Genomic DNA, 19220 nt, shown 5'->3' on the forward strand with positions numbered 1-19220 from the left:
CAAAGAAAGGGTTTTCTTCATCTCTGTTGAGTGGGACGAAGGTTGCAAACAACATTTCGCCTTTGAAACAGACGTAAAGGAAAAGAAGAGAAAGGGTTTTTGTCATTATTGTGAAAGCACAGGGAACCGTTTGACTATTCCGAAATTTAAAAAATGAATTACAGCAGAGCCTGGGCTGGGGTTGCAAAGGGTCGGAAAAGTTCCGGAAAATTCCCAGAAAGTTTCCGGAAACCTTCCACGGGAAGTTAAGCTAGGAAATCTTGGCCAATTTATAATGGGGGGTCCCCTGGCTGCCTGTCAGCCTGGGTGGGGGTGGGGGGGGGGTTCCCTGGACCAGGAGAGGTTGACAGCCCCCTGAGCTAGACCGGGAGCCCAAACCCGGCCAAGCCTCTTCCGGAACAGCACGTCCCCCCTCCCGCGCATCGCCGCGGCGACCGCCGTAACCCTCGGTAACCGCGGCGACCGGCTGGCGCTCCTCACCATCCTGCCGCAGCACCACCGCCAGGTAGTCCTGCGTGCGCGAGCTGACGTAGAGCAGGATGCCGGGCCCGCTGGACGTGCTGAAGCTGAGCGACACCTCCTCCCGGGTCAGGTTGGTCTCCAGGGGCGGAGCCAGGGACAGCCCCTTCGCCTCCTTCACCGCCGCCGCCGCCGCCGCTGCCGTGGCCTCCGGCAGGAAGCTGTACTTCAGGAAGGTTCCGGCCTCAAAGAACCCGCCCACGTCTGCGAAACGCAAATACAGGAAGTGATGCGTTTTACCTATAGAGTGATGTGTTTCCTACTGTAACTGGCCCATACTGGTACAGTCATGTACACACAAACGCACACACAAGCACACATACACACATACACTCACACCCACATGCGCCCACACACACACACACACAGACACCCACAAACAGTACTAACACACACGACGCTCCTCACATTCTGATGTGCATTTAAAAAGAGCAAAACAAATCCGTCAGAGACATCTGTTCAGTGTGAACGGGTAGGAAGGCTGTGTCTTTCAGCGGGGTGCACAGGTAAGACAGCGTGACAGAGGACAGACAGTGCTGACAGGCCTAAAGGCACCCCTCAGCCAGCAACCCCCCCCCCCACCTCCCCACCCCAGCATCTCTGAAGAACGAGGTTAACATTTCACACGTTCTTTTAACGCCAGAGAAAACGCACGTCCTGATCTTCGCCACGGCAACCGTGTTCCAGGACGGGAGGCCTTTTAACGTCGCTGTCACAGCGAACAGAGCGCCGGGGGGGGGGGGGCGGAGAGAGGGGGGGCAACGGGACACAGAAAACATCGTTCCTCGCTGTCGGACCAGCGTCTTACCGAGCGAGCGCTCGCTAAAGGATAAGAGGCCACAAGCAGCGGGGGGGGGAGAGGGGGCAGGGTTATGGGTGGAGGTCGCGGTATCGATCCGAACGCCACGGGCCCCCCCCCCGGCGGCGGCGGCGGCGGCGGCGGCGGCGGCGGCGGCTCCTCACCCTTGGTGCAGAAGGGCCCATCGTACGCCGTGGAGACGCAGTCGCAGGAGTAGCCGTTGTACTTCTCCACGCACTTGCCGCCGTTGCGGCAGTACATCCCGTAGCTGGTGCAGTGCCCCGAGCAGCCCGGCTTCACCCCCGGGGTGACCTTCGCCCTCTCCTCCAGGTCAAGGGTCACGCCGTTCATCCGCAGGGCGCGGATGCACCCCAGGAACCCCCTCTGGCCCCCGGCCGCACCTGTGAAGAAAACAGAGATTGTGCTGAATATATACACTATTTGACGCAAGCCACTATTCTAGTTTTCTTGTGAGTCACATGTTTGAAGTGTTAATTGTGGTTTTGAGAGCTCACATTTGCCACCTGGTGGTGGTTTTGCAAACAACAAGTAGTTCCTGGGGAAATACAAAAAAAATATATGCAAATTTGCCTTGCGGGAAGATGTCTCACTGCAGCAGTACCAACTGAAACCCTAAACCACTGTAAGCAGTGCCGTGGAAAAGTACAAGCCCACCTTCCTGATTTACTGTACTGTTGCATATCTGTCACACTGAATGGCTGCATATCTTTAGACAAAATGTAGTATTAGGCAAATGGATACTGTGCAAACACAATGATTAAATGATCATTTGATTTATTTAATGCAAAAAATAAATGAAATAATTACTTTTTGCCTAAAGGTGAAACCATTCAGTGTGACAATTATGCAATAATAGAGGAAAATCGGGAAAGGTGCAAATACTTTTTCACGGCACTGCAATGTAGCAGAAAATACTTTGGTTCCAGTTTAAAATAACGATCAGATGTCTGCATATGACTTGTGAAAGACGGCGGTTTATTCACAATCTATCCATTTTGCCAGAGAAAAACGAACGAAGGTTCTGATATCGGGCAGAAGCGAAACATTCAGAGCACTGAACACAGACATTGTGTTGCGCTAAAAAAATAAATAAATAAAAAAACCACAAGTACCTGCCTGAATGCAATGCAAGGACAGAGCAGCTCGTGAACAGCAGTCCAGTGAAAACTCATTAAACGTCAGCACGCTCAGAGACTCTATTAACCTGCTCCTCTGGGAACGGGCTCTTTGATTAGAGCTACACGGTCCCGCGTGTTAGGTCAGGTTGCCTTTGACCTAAATGGCCGTTAAAGGCAGTTCTGATTGGTCCAAGCCGTCTTGCCGGACGGAACGCGGTCAAACCGTCACCAACCGAATCCGATTAGAATGTTTGCGTGTAGCGATAATGCCGCATTTGTCAACCCAGCAAACAAACTGTCAAAGCCCGGCTGTTAATTCTCACCCACACTCCACGGCAGTCTTTAATTAAACTTGACGACGCAGCTGTTGAAACTCCTCTTCGCTCCTCGTTATTGGTCAAGTGTTCAAGCGTTCAAAGACGCGAAAAAAAAGGAAACTTTCAAAACATTCATTTGTGCCCGCTTATTATGACAGCGTGCCAAGATGTGTAAGCTTGCTGTTCGTTTTCATGTTTGCTACTTATGGAGTTCCATTTTTTGTCGCCTAATGATTCAAAGTGCTTTTATTAAATTATCCCTTTAAGCAAGGAATAGGCCTACACGTAGCCTATCTACAGTTAACGGAATACCCAAATTCAAATAAATTCAAATGGGTGTTAATATAAATTCAGATTAATTTGCCCAAGGGTAAACCTGTTGGGACCAGTCGGTGTTCTCTCCTGTCACACAAATGCCCAGATTTACATTCCCAGATTTTTTCTAAAAGTCCGACAATGTCCAAACATAGTAGGTCACAGTGACCTTGACCTTTGACCACCAAAATCAAAACAGCTCATCCTTGAGTCCAAGTGGACCTTTGTGCCAAATTTGAAATTCCCTCAAGGCGTTCCTGTTCACGAGAGAATGGGATGGACGTGAGGTCACAGTGACCTTTACCTTTCACCACCAAAATCTAATCAGTTTATCCTTGAGTCCAAGTGGACGTTTGTGCCAAATTTGAAGAAATTCCCTCAAGGCGTTCCTGTTCACGAGAGAATGGGATGGACGTGAGGTCACAGTGACCTTTACCTTTCACCACCAAAATCTAATCAGTTTATCCTTGAGTCCAAGTGGACGTTTGTGCCAAATTTGAAGAAATTCCCTCCAGGCGTTCCTGAGATGTGTTCACGAGAATCGGGACGGACGGACGAACGGATGGACGGACAGACGAACAACCCGAAAACATAATGCGTCCGGTCGCTGCTGTGCCGTCGCGGAGGCATAAAAACAGTTGCATAAACTGTTATCATATGGAAATATGTGTAATAAAGGTGTCTACTAAGCAAAATACAGAGCAATATAACCGCAACTGCTAGATGATGAGAGTCGTGATGGAGTAAACGAGCCAACCGTGCCGAAACGACGCCGGGATTCCCCGCGGGAGCGACGCGTACAAGGCAGGAGCCAGAACGGAGAACACACTTTAACAAGCGGGCGAACCAGGGGGAGAGCAACGGCAGACGAAACCGAATGAAAAATTAAGAAGTTTCACTTCCAGAATAATGAGGCAGAGCAACGGCGGACAGATTAAGTGAGAGAGAGAGCAGTCTTCAATTTCATTTCGCGCTGCCGCGGTGTTTTAAGCGTGCTATGTAAACGCTGCGAGCGCGAACAACGACAAATTACACTTGCGAGAAAGAAAGCCAGAAGAAGAAAAAAACATTGTACAAATGAAGCGTTAACAAAATTCAGGGAAACACATTTCCTCATGCGAAAAATACTACAATAACAAGAAGACAACATTGATCAATTAAGAATACAAACCTGAAAATGTAACGAGCGCGAGGAAATAAATGAGGCGACGGTGGAAATAAAATAAACTGGAAATGAAAAAATCGCAAACAGACATTTTAATGCCAGCAGGGAGGTTAAGGGGCACCTTGGGGTTGAGTGTGGAAACACTGAACCAAAGTTTAGCTCACAATTATCACCTATTGCGGACTAATCTAATTGGAGATAAAAGTTAGTTTACTGGGAAATTAAAACAACAATCCGGCGATAAACCCCGGGATTGAACCAAGTGGGCAGTGACAATGCGCGTGCCCTGTGAACTGTCCTTACAAAGAGAAGCGCTGTAGCCATTAGTTCAGCAGTTTAGAAGACTTGATCTGAAACCAGATAAAGGAAACAGTTTCATGGAGCCTTTTATTAGAAGCATTGTCGCATTTGGCTCACACTTCTAGTGAAAGCGTTTTTGATGAAAAACAAAAAACAAAAAAAAACAAGGAATCAAGCTTTCAATCACAGCAAAAAATAATTTAACACCCTTTCTGAGTCATAAACCTTTGTCGACAAGCGTCGTGTAAATATGGAAAACCTTAACAGATGAAAAATAAAGAGAAGGTTGGAAAGCCTTTCTAAAGGTTTAAAGTTTTCCAAAGGCAAGAACACAATGAAATTATTATTTACCTGCGGAGTGACCTTTGACCTCACCTGGACTGCTTTGTCTGCTGTTCATATACCGTGCCAGTGCCACACTCCAAGGGGATTATTTTAAGAATGCGGGGAGTAGACAGATGATCGCATCCTTCCAAAGGTTGTAAGGATGTATTCTCAAGTATGGTCGAATGAGTACAGTCGTACAGGTAAAATTTGTTTAGCAAAACTACTTTTTGTTTAATTTTGTAACATGCAATGCCTACTGTAGTGCTGTATATTCTACTATATCAGACATTTATATAGAATGTTTCAATATGGATTTTTATTCCATAAGTTCCACTGTTTAACTGTTAATGTGTAGCTACTTTCCATAAGAATAGCCTGAATCGCACTGTTATTGTGTGTTATTTTAACACCATTATTTTGAACCTCTCTCTGCCACATTATTTCACAATATTTACCAACATTATCCACTTTGCCTTGAGAGAAAACCTCATTATATCAGTTTAAGTCAAGCCAAAGTGGTATTTCAAGAGATTCCCCTTGGGTATTATGCTGGCATTAAGGTCTTAAAGAATATTAGTTTTTGGCATTTCCAGCAAAGCAAGAAATCATGCCTGCATATTTTCTATAAGCTTGAAAGAACAAGTCTCAATGAACATGCATCAAAAATGAAGACTGCTGCATAAATTTCTCCATTAATATACATAAATATACATAATTCCCTTTCTGTGAGGTACTGTCAACATAACAAATGTTTATTCGTCATGGTTACGGTATCCCATTAGCTGTTTTTGTACAGTACCCATAAAATTGCAATTATGTAATGGCTACAGAAGGACAATAATGAAAATTAATTTCAGCCATCATTTATGTAAAAGCCAGATGGATTAAGAAACGAATAAGCATTCTTTTACTCTAAACCACCTGCTCATTCACTGCTATACATTGTCTCTGCTGTGGGGGAAAAAAACAGTAATGCGTATTGTGGGGAAAAAAAGAAGTTATTTTCCCTTATTAATAACGTAATCTCCACAGTTAAAAATAAATGACGACTGTAAGCGAGAGCGCGCGCTTTGCATAAACGGAGCTATTTGGATGTAATTACCGCAAACCGCTTTATTACCATACATTACGGCGTTCCGCTCGGATAAACTCGCATCCCGTGTAGGACATGATTCATCATTCAAAGGGAGACTTCAAAGACTCCACTAAGTTACTATAATTACGCCACACTGCGCGTTGTGTGTCTATTTACAGACATAAACACCCTCACGAAACTGGCATGCCCTTGATTTGTGTAATTCATTTTTGATTGTGTACCCTGCATACATTCCATCTCTCTCTCTTTCTCTCCCTCTTTCACTCTCTCTACACCTCTCTCCCTGGTTCTCTCTCTCCTCTCTCTTCCTGGATTTGTGTAATTCATTCCTGTTTGACGTCAAAGTATACATTCTCTCTCTCTCTCTCTTTCTTTTGCTCTCCCTCTCTCTGCATTTCAAATTCAAATTCACACTTTATTGGCATGAAATACATATGTAAACACTGCAAAACGTACATACAGAAATTACACTAGACATGAATGCAAATTAATCATAATAATTACTGCATCTAACTGTAGTAACAAGCACTACATCAGAGCAGTAATAATAACAATCAATAATAATGATAATTATTATTATTAATAAATTAATGAATTTTTTGTGGTCAACCACTGTCCATCAGTTTATGACAGGCAAAGCTGTATTTTACTGCTAGTGTTGTAATGTGCTCTAACTTCTGAATATTTTCTACAATTCCTCTCTGGGAGGATTCACATCTGTTCGGGAGAATTTGTGGATTTATGGCATACTACCCATCATTGCCTCTGCAATCATAACTAGGCTAGATTTTCTGGTTTTATGATCAGCTCATCTGTCTCTCGCTCTCTCTCTCACTCACTCTGTCTCTGTCTGTCTCTCTCTCTTTTTCTCTCTCTCTCCCCCCTGCTGCCATGTTAACAGCAGCAATCAAATTTATTGATTTATTGGCATGACGTATGCAGATACATATTGCCAAAGCATGAGTACAACAAACATAGAATAAACATATCAACCAAATACAAATTTCTACGTGTGTATGTGTGTTTGGGTGTGTGTGTATATGTGTGTGTGTGTGTGTGTTTGGGTGTGTGTGTGTATGTGTGTTTGTATATGCAAGCTTGTGTAATATATCATGTCATGTGTAAATAAGCTGAAACAGCGACTGTAGCATCACACAGTAGTGAAGGACAGAACGAAGCTGTCCCACGGTGTGTTGTGGGACGTCCCGCACGCGCGCTCTTACCCACGTAGAGCTGGCTGTAGAGCTCCAGGCGGGTGTGGCCCTGGGGGGGCGCGGGCCGCACCTCCCTGTGCTGCTGGTCCAGGACCAGGATGGCCTCCTTCACGTTGCGCTCGGCGCTGACCCGGTGCCACTGGTCGTCGCTCAGCTCCGAGGGCGAGCGCACGCTCAGCTCCACCGGCCCGTTCCCCACGTCGAAGGAGAAGGACACCACCGAGGGGGCTTCAGGGGGGAGACACACACACACACACGCACGCACGCACGCACGCACGCACGCACGCACGCACGCACACACACACGCACACACACACGCACGCACACACACACACACACACACACACACACACGCACACCACACACACACACACACACACCACATACACACACACACACACCCACACACACCACATACACACACACACACACCACACACACGCACACACAGACACACACCACATACACGCATGCACGCACACACACACACACACACATACACACGTACATTACACACACACATACACACACATACACACGTACATTACACACACACATACACCACATACACACGCACACACACACACCAACACACACACAAATAGACTGTTAAACAGAGCTGGCTGCTGGCACAAACACTCTATTCAGTCATTTAGGGCCACACAACCATCCCTGCGCAACACAATTACATTTTTTTGTTGTTGAGTACTTTGTGGCCACGACAATATTCTTGTTCAGGGCCACTAAAACCCCAGGGCCAGCACTGCTGTTAAATATGAAAATGTTTCACCCAGTGAATGTACGCTGGGTAAATCACAAACATTATGATCCCACAATCTTTTTAATAAACATTCTTTACATCCCGACCCGCTTCGGTCATTAGCATTCTTTGGGGGAACACGTGTCTTTCCTTCCCCCTTTTGAGCAGCTAGAAAAAAAGGCAAAAACGAATAACATGCCATCGTATACGAACAAACGCTCCCAAATGACAGGTAACAGAATCACCAGCTGACTGTAATTTTAGTTTACAGATTGGGTGAGATCCAGATTCGTGACACAAAAAAACCACTGAGCAAAGCAGCAGACGTGTTTATAAAATCTCAGTGCTCAACTCAGGGGGTTAATCTGGTCTCCTCCTCGGCACGCTTGAGATCTGTTTCAGAGGCCGATCACAGCCCCCTGAATGTTAAACCCAAAGACACGTCCCCTCCTCACCCCCCCCCCCCCCCCCACCTCCCCCACCTGCAAATTTAGTCATGCAAATTCTCGCTGAGCTCGGCGTCTGAGCAGTCAGGCTCTGGCAAATTGGTTTTTCACCTCAGCCCGTGAAAACCGCGCGACGCGGGTTTTTCTCTTTCTGCCGGGCGTTTCGAGCGACGGAGACGGCTCGCCGCTCGAAGGGGCGGCGGTGCGAGATGTCGCACGCTGTCAGCTGTCGCTTCCTGCCGCGGGGCGCTGTATGGCGGTAAAGCGGCAGACTTAGCGAGGTGTTTTTACCGGGAAGCGGAGGGAGGGAGGGGGGGAGGGAGGGAGGGGGAGAGCGTTTGCTACCTGCAGAGACACTGCAAAGGGCATAATAACACACAATTATATTTAACCCTTTGAAGAGGAGGTATTTTTGAATGTTTTTTTTTTTCCTTCAAAAATTCCAAGTCAGTGTTCTAGAACTCCACTGCTTTCAGTCACCGGTAGCGACTGTGACATCATCATTAGAATGTTCAGCTGAAGAACATTCCAGTCACACATTTGCGATCTTACATTTTAATGACGAGATGCACTGGCTGTTCGGCGTCAGATAAAAGGGAATATTCTGATGAAAGGGAACGCACTTTTGTGCTCAGCTGTCTTGCAGATTGGGGCTTTCTCATTGGATGGTTACAGATATAGTTTGGAATAGTATATATTTTGCATAGAACTGGAAAGAATTAATGAGTTTCAGAGAACCAGCAGTGCATGTATTGAATTGAGTATGAATGTAATGTGAAGTAATGCTGTACATTTATGCTATACCTTTGATACATTAGTTTGACATGAACATTTCAAAGTTTTTAAAAAATTAGACATACTTTTTTCAAACATGATGAACTGTGCATTTCAGTTGAAACTCTGTTAGAAGGATCTGACACAAACACTAATTAACGAGAGTTTAACCTGCTCACAAGCCTGCTCTTAGCTGTCACTTTGCAGAGAGCGGCAGTCAAAGGTGTGAAAAAGGCATACAGGGCCCCACACTATCGGAAACATGGGACACCTTCCTGCCATTTTTTTGAGTGCACTTAAAAGTGCCTTTGAAAAGTAGGGTTGTTTGAACATTTTTTTGAGTGTTCTAGAACTCCATTGCTTTCCAATTTCCAGCAGCATTAATTGTGACATCAGCATTAGAATGTTCAGTTAAGAATCACATATTTGTGATCTCACACCCTTAAAGGGTTAAGCAAGGAAGAAGGCCGTCATTACTTAACGAGCGATCCTATCCTGAGCACGGGCAGAGACACACCCAGTTTTTCACTGGTACCCCCAAAAATACCCCCCTCTCCCTTGCCCCCGGTCTACGATTGCAACCTGCCCCTCTTGCCCACCAGGTGTGTGACTGCACACCCACAGATTTCTCCAGTACACCCACGAATGGAACTCTGGTGGCGCTGATGTGGAACAGTACTGTTCTTTCTCTGCCTGTCCTCCTGCAGAATTCCAGATGCTGGTAGAATCTACAGCAAGGTGTGAAAAGGCTGTGCTGTGACCCAGCACCCTATTTTTAAAAAAAAACTGCCTCTTCCCCTTCATTACCTGTATGTCAAGTAGAGTGTGATTCCAGCTCCACACTGATCAATGATCAGTCACACAGGACCAGCCAACGCTACCCAAATCCCAACCTAAACACCGTGTAGGAAGAGAAAGGCCCTTGGAGATTGTCTTTGGACCCGCGCTCACACAAAGCTTCCGGCCTAAACTAATAAGTGCTTAATTAGCTTCAATTATTCGATTTGTCACACCAGTCCAAAGCCAGGCAGGCTGCCACTCTAATGGGATAAGTCAGGCCAATTGCCGCATCATTAGCCGGAGTTTAAACCTCAGGTTCAAAGCCCTGGACCACAGAACAACTATCCAAATCTGAGCAATAAGGATTAGCTGTACCTGCTGTGAAGTTCCAAGTGTCTAGGGGTATAAACCTGGGGCCTAGTATAAATAATCTTCTTGGAATTTCTCCTAAATTCCGACAGTGTTCCTAGGACCCACACGCACAAATAAATATTCCTATGGACGGTACATTTATGAATCAGAAATCGTCCTGAAATTGTGCACATATGAATAAGCATTATCAACTGCACCCACTGAACTGCACCCACTCCAATATCCTGATACGGTCAGATTTTCTGCTTTATACTCCCTGCGAAACTTGATATGTAACTTATATATGGCCATTTTAAAATTGCACATTTAATTTGCACATCGATTTCAAATTAGAAAACCATAAAGTTTGTTCTATTTTACATGAAGGTTTGCACACTTGATAGTGCTAACAGCAAGTGCTGCAATCATAGGCAGAGGATTCATTTCAACTTTCGGGGAGACACACTAGTGGACCACTAAGTCTAGCATCATCAAACATAAAACCTCACAAGCATACAAGCTAGTCTAGCAATTAATTCATATGAAAAGATTGTGGGTCACCCTGTCTAACCCAAACCTATGTGTATGGCTGCAACAGCAATGTTAATGACCCATAACATTGCATTTGAAGCTTATCACAAAAATAAAGCTGACACACATGTGGCCTGTTACCCTGTACACATCTCCAAACGTGGCAAAATATTCCCACCACTGCATTGATCCTGCAACACAGCTGCATAACCACAAGCAAAAGGTCAGGAAAATCCTCTGAAGTTTGTGTTCTGATGCTTTCAAATAAGAGCTTCTTTTTAAAAAATAAAAAAGTTTTATAAATCTCAATTTGTGCATCGATTTTCCCATAAAAACCAAACCCATTGAATTCAGGATCAAATCTGTGCACACAAGCCTTTTTATAAGTGAGGCCCCCAGTGGTACACGTTCCAGCGAAGCACACAGAAATGGGCCTGCCCAGTTTTTCCGATCACCAGCGTCTGTCTGCAGAATATTAGTTTGTGTTATTTCAGCAGGGAAACAATTCGGTAGATTTAATGTAGATTAGATCCCAATGCTGTCCCATCGCTGCGAAGCTTCTCGGCAGAAATTCAGAGCAAGGGTTGCTTGTCTCATCAAAAAAAAGTTTCTAATTTCAGATGATCGAGCTGGAGCATAACCTTCAGAGGTGTTCATCGGCAGTTTGGTGGTGTTTCTTGTACTTTCTGTCTGTTTCAAACTTTCAGCACGTAGGCACGGATTTAATCAATACTTGTCCTTAACTTTAACTCGCATTTAAATTCGAAAGTTTAGATTTTTTTTTTCCTTGAGAAACAGTTTTTCATCAAATTGACTCAACAAGCAACTAACAAGAAAAAAAAAAACACATCAATTTATTTGTGACATATTTCAATTAAATTCAGCCAGTCTACTTCAGAGTGTATATTAATAAGGGAAGGAGAATAGAAAGTGTGGATATTTAAACAGATGGCTGATTTAATTTACATAATTATTAAGTATGATTCGCACTAAAAAAAGAAACTTTTAAGTGATGTGACACTGAGGGAAGGTGCCACAAATCACCAGGTTCCAACCCTGTTACCTGTACAAGCATTTATCTCCTCGTTTGCAGAATGCATCTATATTAATGGTGACATCTTTTCAGTCTTACTCTGATACTTACGTGTTTGCACAGGGACTCAAAATAGTCACAAACCGTAATTTGACTTTTTTTTTTTCTCTCTAAAATAACAACACAGGAAGGGATAATTGATATGCAAGCCTGTAACAGGCTTATCAAATATTTGAAATGACAACTAAGGACACAGCAACTGACTCCCTCTCTGAATGGCTGGGTGCAGCGTGATTTATAAAGGATTTCTTATCCAATTTAACTACCTGGGGAAATTAAAAATGACTATATGACTTATATATGACCTGTCATCATACACAATGACTATATGGAGTGTAGCACAGTGGGTAAGGAACTAGACTTGTAACCGAAAGGTCGCAGGTTCGATTCCCGGGTAGGACACTGCCGTTGTACCCTTGAGCAAGGTACTTAACCTGCATTGCTTCAGTATATATCCAGCTGTATAAATGGATACAATGTAAAATGCTATGTAAAAAAGATGTGTAAGTCGCTCTGGATAAGAGCGTCTGCTAAATGCCTGTAATGTAATATATAAAATATGAATATATGACTTACTATATGAATTGACATCATGCACAATAAGAATATAGGAATCTTTTAAAGAAGTTGTATACCTAACCGAACCTGTAAATGGAGAGCAATGTCCTCGTTCATCCTACTTAAAGTGGCATTTGGTAGAGCGTAGCTTAGAGGCCGGGTAATATTGTCCTCGCTAAGATTCGAGTGACACCTGTCAGTCACTGAATGGCAGGTCTGCAGGCAGGGTCGCACGGAAGAAGGCGGGGCAGTTAGAGGTCACCGGCTCGAGCAGCAGCTGCCTGTTGATGGTCTCAAACGGGGGGGGGGGGGGGGGAGGTCCCCAGGGGGGCTGCGGTTTGGCGCGGTTGCCTCTGGAATCGGCAGGAAGTGTAAGGGGAGTGGGGGGGGGGGGGGGGGGGGGGGAATTCCCAAATGGCTCCGTTCACCTTTCCGAAGCGCCGCTGTTTCTTCATTACACGCCTGCCAGTCACGCCTCGCCCCGTCCCGTCCCGCTGCCCTCGCACCCGCGACCCGGATGAAGTTTGTTCATTGACTCAGCAACTTTTAGCCAGGCTTTGTTCTGGAACAGGGCAACCCAATCCTGTCCCTGGGGATATACCGTCCTGTAGGTTTTCATTTCAACTTTAACAAAGCGCACCTCATTCAACAGAGCTGCTAATTAGTAGAATCAGGGGTGCCAAATTGGGGTTGAAATGAAACCCCACAGGACGGTAGATCTCCACAAACAGGGTTGGGCAGCCCTGCTCTTGCTGTTGAATGAGGTGTGCTTTGTTTGGGCTGGAGTGAAAGCCTACAGGACAGTAGATCTCCAGGAACAGGGTTGGGCAGCCCTGCTCTAGCTGTTGAATGAGGTGTGCTTTGTTAGGGTTGGAGTGAAAGCCTACAGGACTGTAGATCTGCAGGAACAGGGTTGGGCAGCCCTGCTCTAGCTGTTGATTGAGGTGTGCTTTGTTAGGGCTGGAGTGAAAGCCTACAGGACGGTAGATCTGCAGGAACAGGGTTGGGCAGCCCTTGTTCTGAAGGGTTACCAGCACCGGCTCTTGTGAAGCTGCGATCGATAATTCCGAGTCAGAGCCCGGTGCCGTACTCACAGCGCGTCTGGCACGATTAATTCTGTCTCTTCAGGGGAGCTGGCACGCTCCCAGAATCCCCCGAGAGCTGTTAACGACGACCCCCCCCACCCCCCCAACCCCCCAACCCCCCCACTGAGCCCGTCCAACTGCGACACCGCCTGCCACCCACTCTGATTGGCCGACGCGAAACGTGTGCGGTCTGACCTGAGGTAGAAAAACACACGGACATCCCCAGTCTGCGTATAGGTGCTGGAGTTATAGGGGGATTCAACTGTAAAAAGAAGTAAAAACCCTGCACACTGCTCTTCGATGCTCCCTTTTATTGAGCAGTGTTACAAACAACACTTCGATCAGCGGGGCGACATAGCTCAGGGGGTAAGTCTGGCAGTTGGAGGGTTGCCGGTTCGATCCCCGGCCCTGGGCATGTCAGTGTCCCTGAGCAAGACGCCTAACCCCTACAAAAAAAAAAAAAACTGATTGGTACCTTGCATGGCAGCCTTTCACCGTTGGTGTGAGTGTGTGTGTGAAAGGGTGAATGAGAGGCATCAATTGTAAAGCGCTTTGGATAAAAGCGCTATATAAACGCTGTCCATTTTACCATTTTTATCAGGTCCTCGTCGGGGCGGGTACAGACGTTTCCCTTCATTTTTCACGGCCTGACCAGAAACGCAGGCCGCAAATCATACAAACCGGGCCGGCCAAACGAGGACAGAGCTCTTCCCCGTCTGCGCGAAACAGACGATGAGCAGTTAAGCGTTATTATAGGAGCCGTAACCACGCCGCTCGCTTCCATTTATAATTTCAGCAGAGGCTCTTTCCCAGGATTAACTTTCGCAGCACGCGCCTTCACAAACGATTCAATTACACAGCTGGGTGTTTACTGAAGCTCTGCAGGTGCGGGGTCGCGCTCCGGGGGTGAGGGGGAGTCGTATCGCACGCCGGCTGCAAAATCCAAAAAAACCTTTTTTTCTTCCCCGCGATCCTGTTTCCGGAACCTCTGCAGCTCAGCATTCAGAGCAAGGCAGGAAAAAAGGGCACAAGGGTTGTGACAAATAGGCACGCACGCACGCACACACACACACACGCACACACACACACACACACACGCACGCACGCACGCACACACACACCCACACACACGCACACGCACACACTCACATACACGTACGCACGCACACACACACACACACTCACGCACACGCACCCCCAAACCCACACACATACACGTATGCACCCACACACACACAAACACACACACATACGCACACACACACACACACACACCCCCAAACCCACACACACACTCACACAAACACACACACACACCCACACACACACTCACACAAACACACACACATACACACACACACTCACACACACCCCCAAACCCACACACACACTCACACAAACACACACACACACCCACGCACACTGAAGAAAAGGGGTGTAATCTTTATGGCGTAATGAAAAGTCCTGGAAAACAGCACTTCAGTGCAAAAGAAATAATTTTAGCCTCGTCTTCTGCGAAAGCATCCTTCTCTTGGCACGGGCCAATGAATAAGCAACGAGCAACGCGGGGCATAAATACTTAACAGGTATCAGTGGAGGACTCGTAGTCTCGCTCTCCCCGAAGGGTCTTTAAAGCTCACGCAATAAATCCCCCCCCCCCGCCCCCCACCCCGCCGGCTCCTCTGTCATAAGAACCCGCTCCCAGAGAAGCCAGGGAAACGATCGGTTATGCTAAATGTGACAGATATCGGCCCAAAACCCAACACAATACATCAGACCCCAATCCCAGCTCCTCTCAAGGACTCATAACTCCCCCCTTCACGCTCCGCCCCCACCCCCGCCCCCCCGCCCCCCCGCCCCCCCGTCCCTCCTCCTTCCCTTCAAAAGAAAACTCCCGTGGAGGAAAATCTGCATTTGCTTTGCCCAGCCGAATACCCTCACTGCTTTATGCTATATTGGTGTTCTGGCTGAGTGGATTACAACTAATGTCTCCGTACAATCTAATCCCAGAGTGCTTTGTCATTATCTTTAGGCAAGGCGCTTCAGCGGGAGGAACTCTTGTTATAAATATATATATATATATATATGTACATATATATATATATATTACAAGGTTCTTCTCTGTCGGAAAAGCCAAACACATTCACGCGCTACGTTCTGCCTGAAGCTTATGAGATGACTGATGATGCTGTCATCAGGTCTTCCATTGAGCCCCAGCCTGTGTCTAAAACAGATTTGGGGTGGGGTGGGGTGTGGGGGTGGGGGGGAGGTGCCCCAAAGACATTCACAGCCAATTTGGGGGAAATCGTGCAAAACAGGAAAGGATGGAGCTGATTGTATCATTTCTTATCCCAAACAGCTGAAGCTCCGTCGAATATTGAACAGCTGAAGCTCTGCATGAGTATCCACAACACCTCAAATTCTTCTGTATCAAGGACATCCCGAGTTTTCTGTACACACACACACTCAAGCATTTCATTCTCTAATTTTAAGTTTATACACATAAAAATACGTCTGAATATATTAGTGAACTCGAGAATGTGAATAAAGGCTTGGATCCAATCAAACTTTGGCCTGAAATTTGACTCACCCTTATAACTGCAAGCATTAAGCTTATTCACAAATTCAGCTATTTATGAAAAGTAACTTGCCAATCTGTGCTTATGAAGAAAAGAAGAAAAGAAAAACAGTCTTGTTTAATCATGAATCAAAGATAAGGACAAATGTTGATCGAATCCAGGTCATAGTATATTATAGATACGTATGCATTGATCCACTGTCTTGTGAACATTATTAATGTAATGTAATCTTGCAGTGAGATGTATTTCCATGTGAGGGATTTCTTTTCTTTTTTTTTCAATTTGGTAGAGGTTTCCCAGAGTGCAATGTGCCTTCAGTAAGATAAATCCCTGACCTCTCGCTGACCTCACCGGGAACAATGTACCATTGTTGCTTTAGATCGAGGGTGTCCAGTCTTATCTGAAAAGGGCCGATGTGTGTGAAAGGTTTTTGTTTAAGCCCAGCACTACGACATCTCGTTCAGCTAATTAACTAATTACTCAATCAAGACCTTGATAAGTAGAATCAGGCATCTCGGTGCCAGGCTAAAACAAAAAACCTGCAGCCACAACTGGCCCTTTTCAGATAAGACTGGACACCCTTGCTTTAATTAAATTCTCTGCTGTGGCTAACTGCCACCACAAGAGGGCGCCATTACAACTTTTTAAACAAGAGAGAAAAGAAAAGACTAAATTGCAGAGGTATATTTAAGAGATTCAAAACAGTGGAATTAGTCATTATGTGTAATAAATTAAGAGCCGGGCTGCCAACAAAGTTCACGTTAAGATTTCAGTCACTTCTGGTAGGAATAAAACAAAGGCACTTATCAAAGAAAAACAAACCTTACTGGATTGATCCTGTGCCCTATCATAGTTAAGTCAGTTTTATTTAGTTCATACCTTTCTCTGTTTGTTCAATTTGTTTTTATCAGCATAAGTCTCACGCTTATGACCAAAAAGGTTTGTTTGATGGAATCTAAAAAAAAAAATGTCTTTCAAGCAGATTACCTTCATGTCATTAGCTAATGTGAGGAAAACAAGCGACATGCTCTACTCTGGCCACCTGCTTTATCTTGTGCACTTGTCTCTTTAATGTTCAGTAAAGCAATACAGTAGAACACTGCATGTGTTGCTCCACTTATATTTTCCAATATTTACATTCTACTATTTTCCAGTCGTTCAATTTGTTAGGCTATGAAGAGATTGGGGGAAACGTTTGGCTTAATTGTGGTTTTTCAGTTTGTTTGTTTGTTTTTTCCCCCTCTAGAAAATATTCACCATGAGAAACTCCATCGACAGCCGGCTTGAAAATGGCGTTATGAAAGAGACGCATTGATTGATCGGAACAAGCGATGAACAGCGAGGCGTGTTCGAGCAGAAACGGAACACAGGAGAGAGAAAAGTGAGAAGCGCCGAAGGTCACAGGTCTGTTTGCAGTCTTGGAAACCAGGCGCTGTTATCAATGCAGGTCGGACATGAAAGAGTTAGTGGTAGCATCCATTTCACCAAGTGAATACTTTCTCCCTTGCCTAAATGTTAGTGTGGTTTATATATACATATTTTGTGGTTTTAAAACATGTAGGGGCCTACAGGAGAAATTCAGGGAAAGGAGGATCATTTAGAAGGCTTTAAATCAACAGTTACAGGAGAACGCAGAAGGGGAGGGGCTTGACAACTGTCTGTGGTGATTAAACGGATAAAGCCTCACCCAATAACACACTTTGGTTTTCTATCACCCAATAACATTCTTTGGTTTTCTATCACCCAATAACGTTCTTTGGTCTTCTAACGCCCAATAACATTCTTTGGTGTTTTACCACCCAATAACATTCTTTGGTTTTCTACAGTACCACCCAATAACATTCTTTCATGACCTTGTATCTGCATTTGACCTTGGGTGTTACGGTCCAGTTCATTTGGTACACAGGCCTCGGTCAGCATCCGCCCGGCAACAAGTCGATGCGTGCATTATTATACGCTGCTTGTGGCTCCTCCCCTTACACTGTCTGAGTGACAGCTTGTTGCCCCGCCCACCTCTGTACCCATTTCTACTGCCCTTTTCTTCCGAATTCCAAACCCTGTCTTTCGTTTGCTCTATTCCAAACGGCACTGGGCAAACCCCCCCGAAGTGGATGAATACAATCAAAGTTTTCTTTTTTATTTGGCGCGCCCACACACGTAGGGAACACAGTCGATCGGTCAGGGTGAAACCCGAGCCAGTAACTGCTCCGGTAACCACTCCCCTCCTCACCCTCCATTGCCGATGTCAAAGAGCCGCTAATCCTCAAGTGCCAAGAAAGGGTGGGGGGGTGGGGGGGGGGCTGGTTTCCAGGACGAACCCTACCCAACACCCCCACCCCCCCTCCCCATGCGAGATTCGATTGGTGGGGTGGGGCATTGCATCTACGCTCTCCCAGGTCTGGGAATGCTGTTAGCCAGCCCCAACACCACAGCTCACGATCGCTCGCATAATCAGGTGAATGCACTTACGTTCTCTGACTCTGTAATTCACTCCGAATAAGAGACAGCAAAATGAACGTAATGCAGCGGAGTGGTTACAGGAAAGGAGACCTGAAGCGTTGAGGAAAGGGTGTGTAGGTGCCTTTCCCGGTCTGTAATCCCGTGCTTCTCTTATTCCCGTCTGTCCGTAGCTCATTTAACGAGCAACAGACACGGCATAAATGCAGAAACGCTGAAAACAGAAACGCCTAGTGGAAAAGCATGCGAATACTTAAAAAAAAATGCTGATAAAATATTTATCAAATATTTCCACCTCCTTTTTTTGGGAGCAAACTCCCGAGCCCTTTCGGGCGGTCCCAGTGTGGAGGCGTTACCGTACGCGTGACTTCAGGGCCTTCCGAAACATAAGCACCTGAGTGGTGTGGCGTAGCGTAGTGGAGCAGGGGAGCAGGGGGATTTATAACCGGCTAAGTTAGTTTTTTGTGTTTGGGATTATCTCCCAACCCTGTGAATGGCGGGGAAGGAAGCTGAATTGAATGTGGAGGAGCGCTGGGACAGCTGTGTGGTGGAGATAGTTCTCAGAAACTCCCTTTTCTGTCTCACACTCGCATTCGTGTCATAATATTCCGGGTG

At 45.8% G+C, this 19220-nt stretch overlaps 1 protein-coding gene across 3 annotated transcripts in view; it reads right to left on the minus strand.

Annotated features, from left to right (window-relative positions):
* LOC118233893 (contactin-associated protein-like 2) overlaps positions 1-19220 on the minus strand; it is a 243500-nt gene that overhangs the window by 19688 nt on the left and 204592 nt on the right. For all 3 annotated transcript variants that reach the window (XM_035429969.1, XM_035429968.1, XM_035429970.1), the window contains 3 exons: positions 7201-7419; positions 1483-1719; positions 481-723 (listed from right to left, as the gene is read on the minus strand). In XM_035429969.1, the coding sequence (XP_035285860.1) occupies positions 481-723; positions 1483-1719; positions 7201-7419 (699 nt within the window). The remainder of the gene's footprint in view (positions 1-480; positions 724-1482; positions 1720-7200; positions 7420-19220) is intronic.

Source organism: Anguilla anguilla, chromosome 8, assembly GCF_013347855.1.
Source record: "Anguilla anguilla isolate fAngAng1 chromosome 8, fAngAng1.pri, whole genome shotgun sequence".
NCBI classification, from domain to species: domain Eukaryota; kingdom Metazoa; phylum Chordata; class Actinopteri; order Anguilliformes; family Anguillidae; genus Anguilla; species Anguilla anguilla.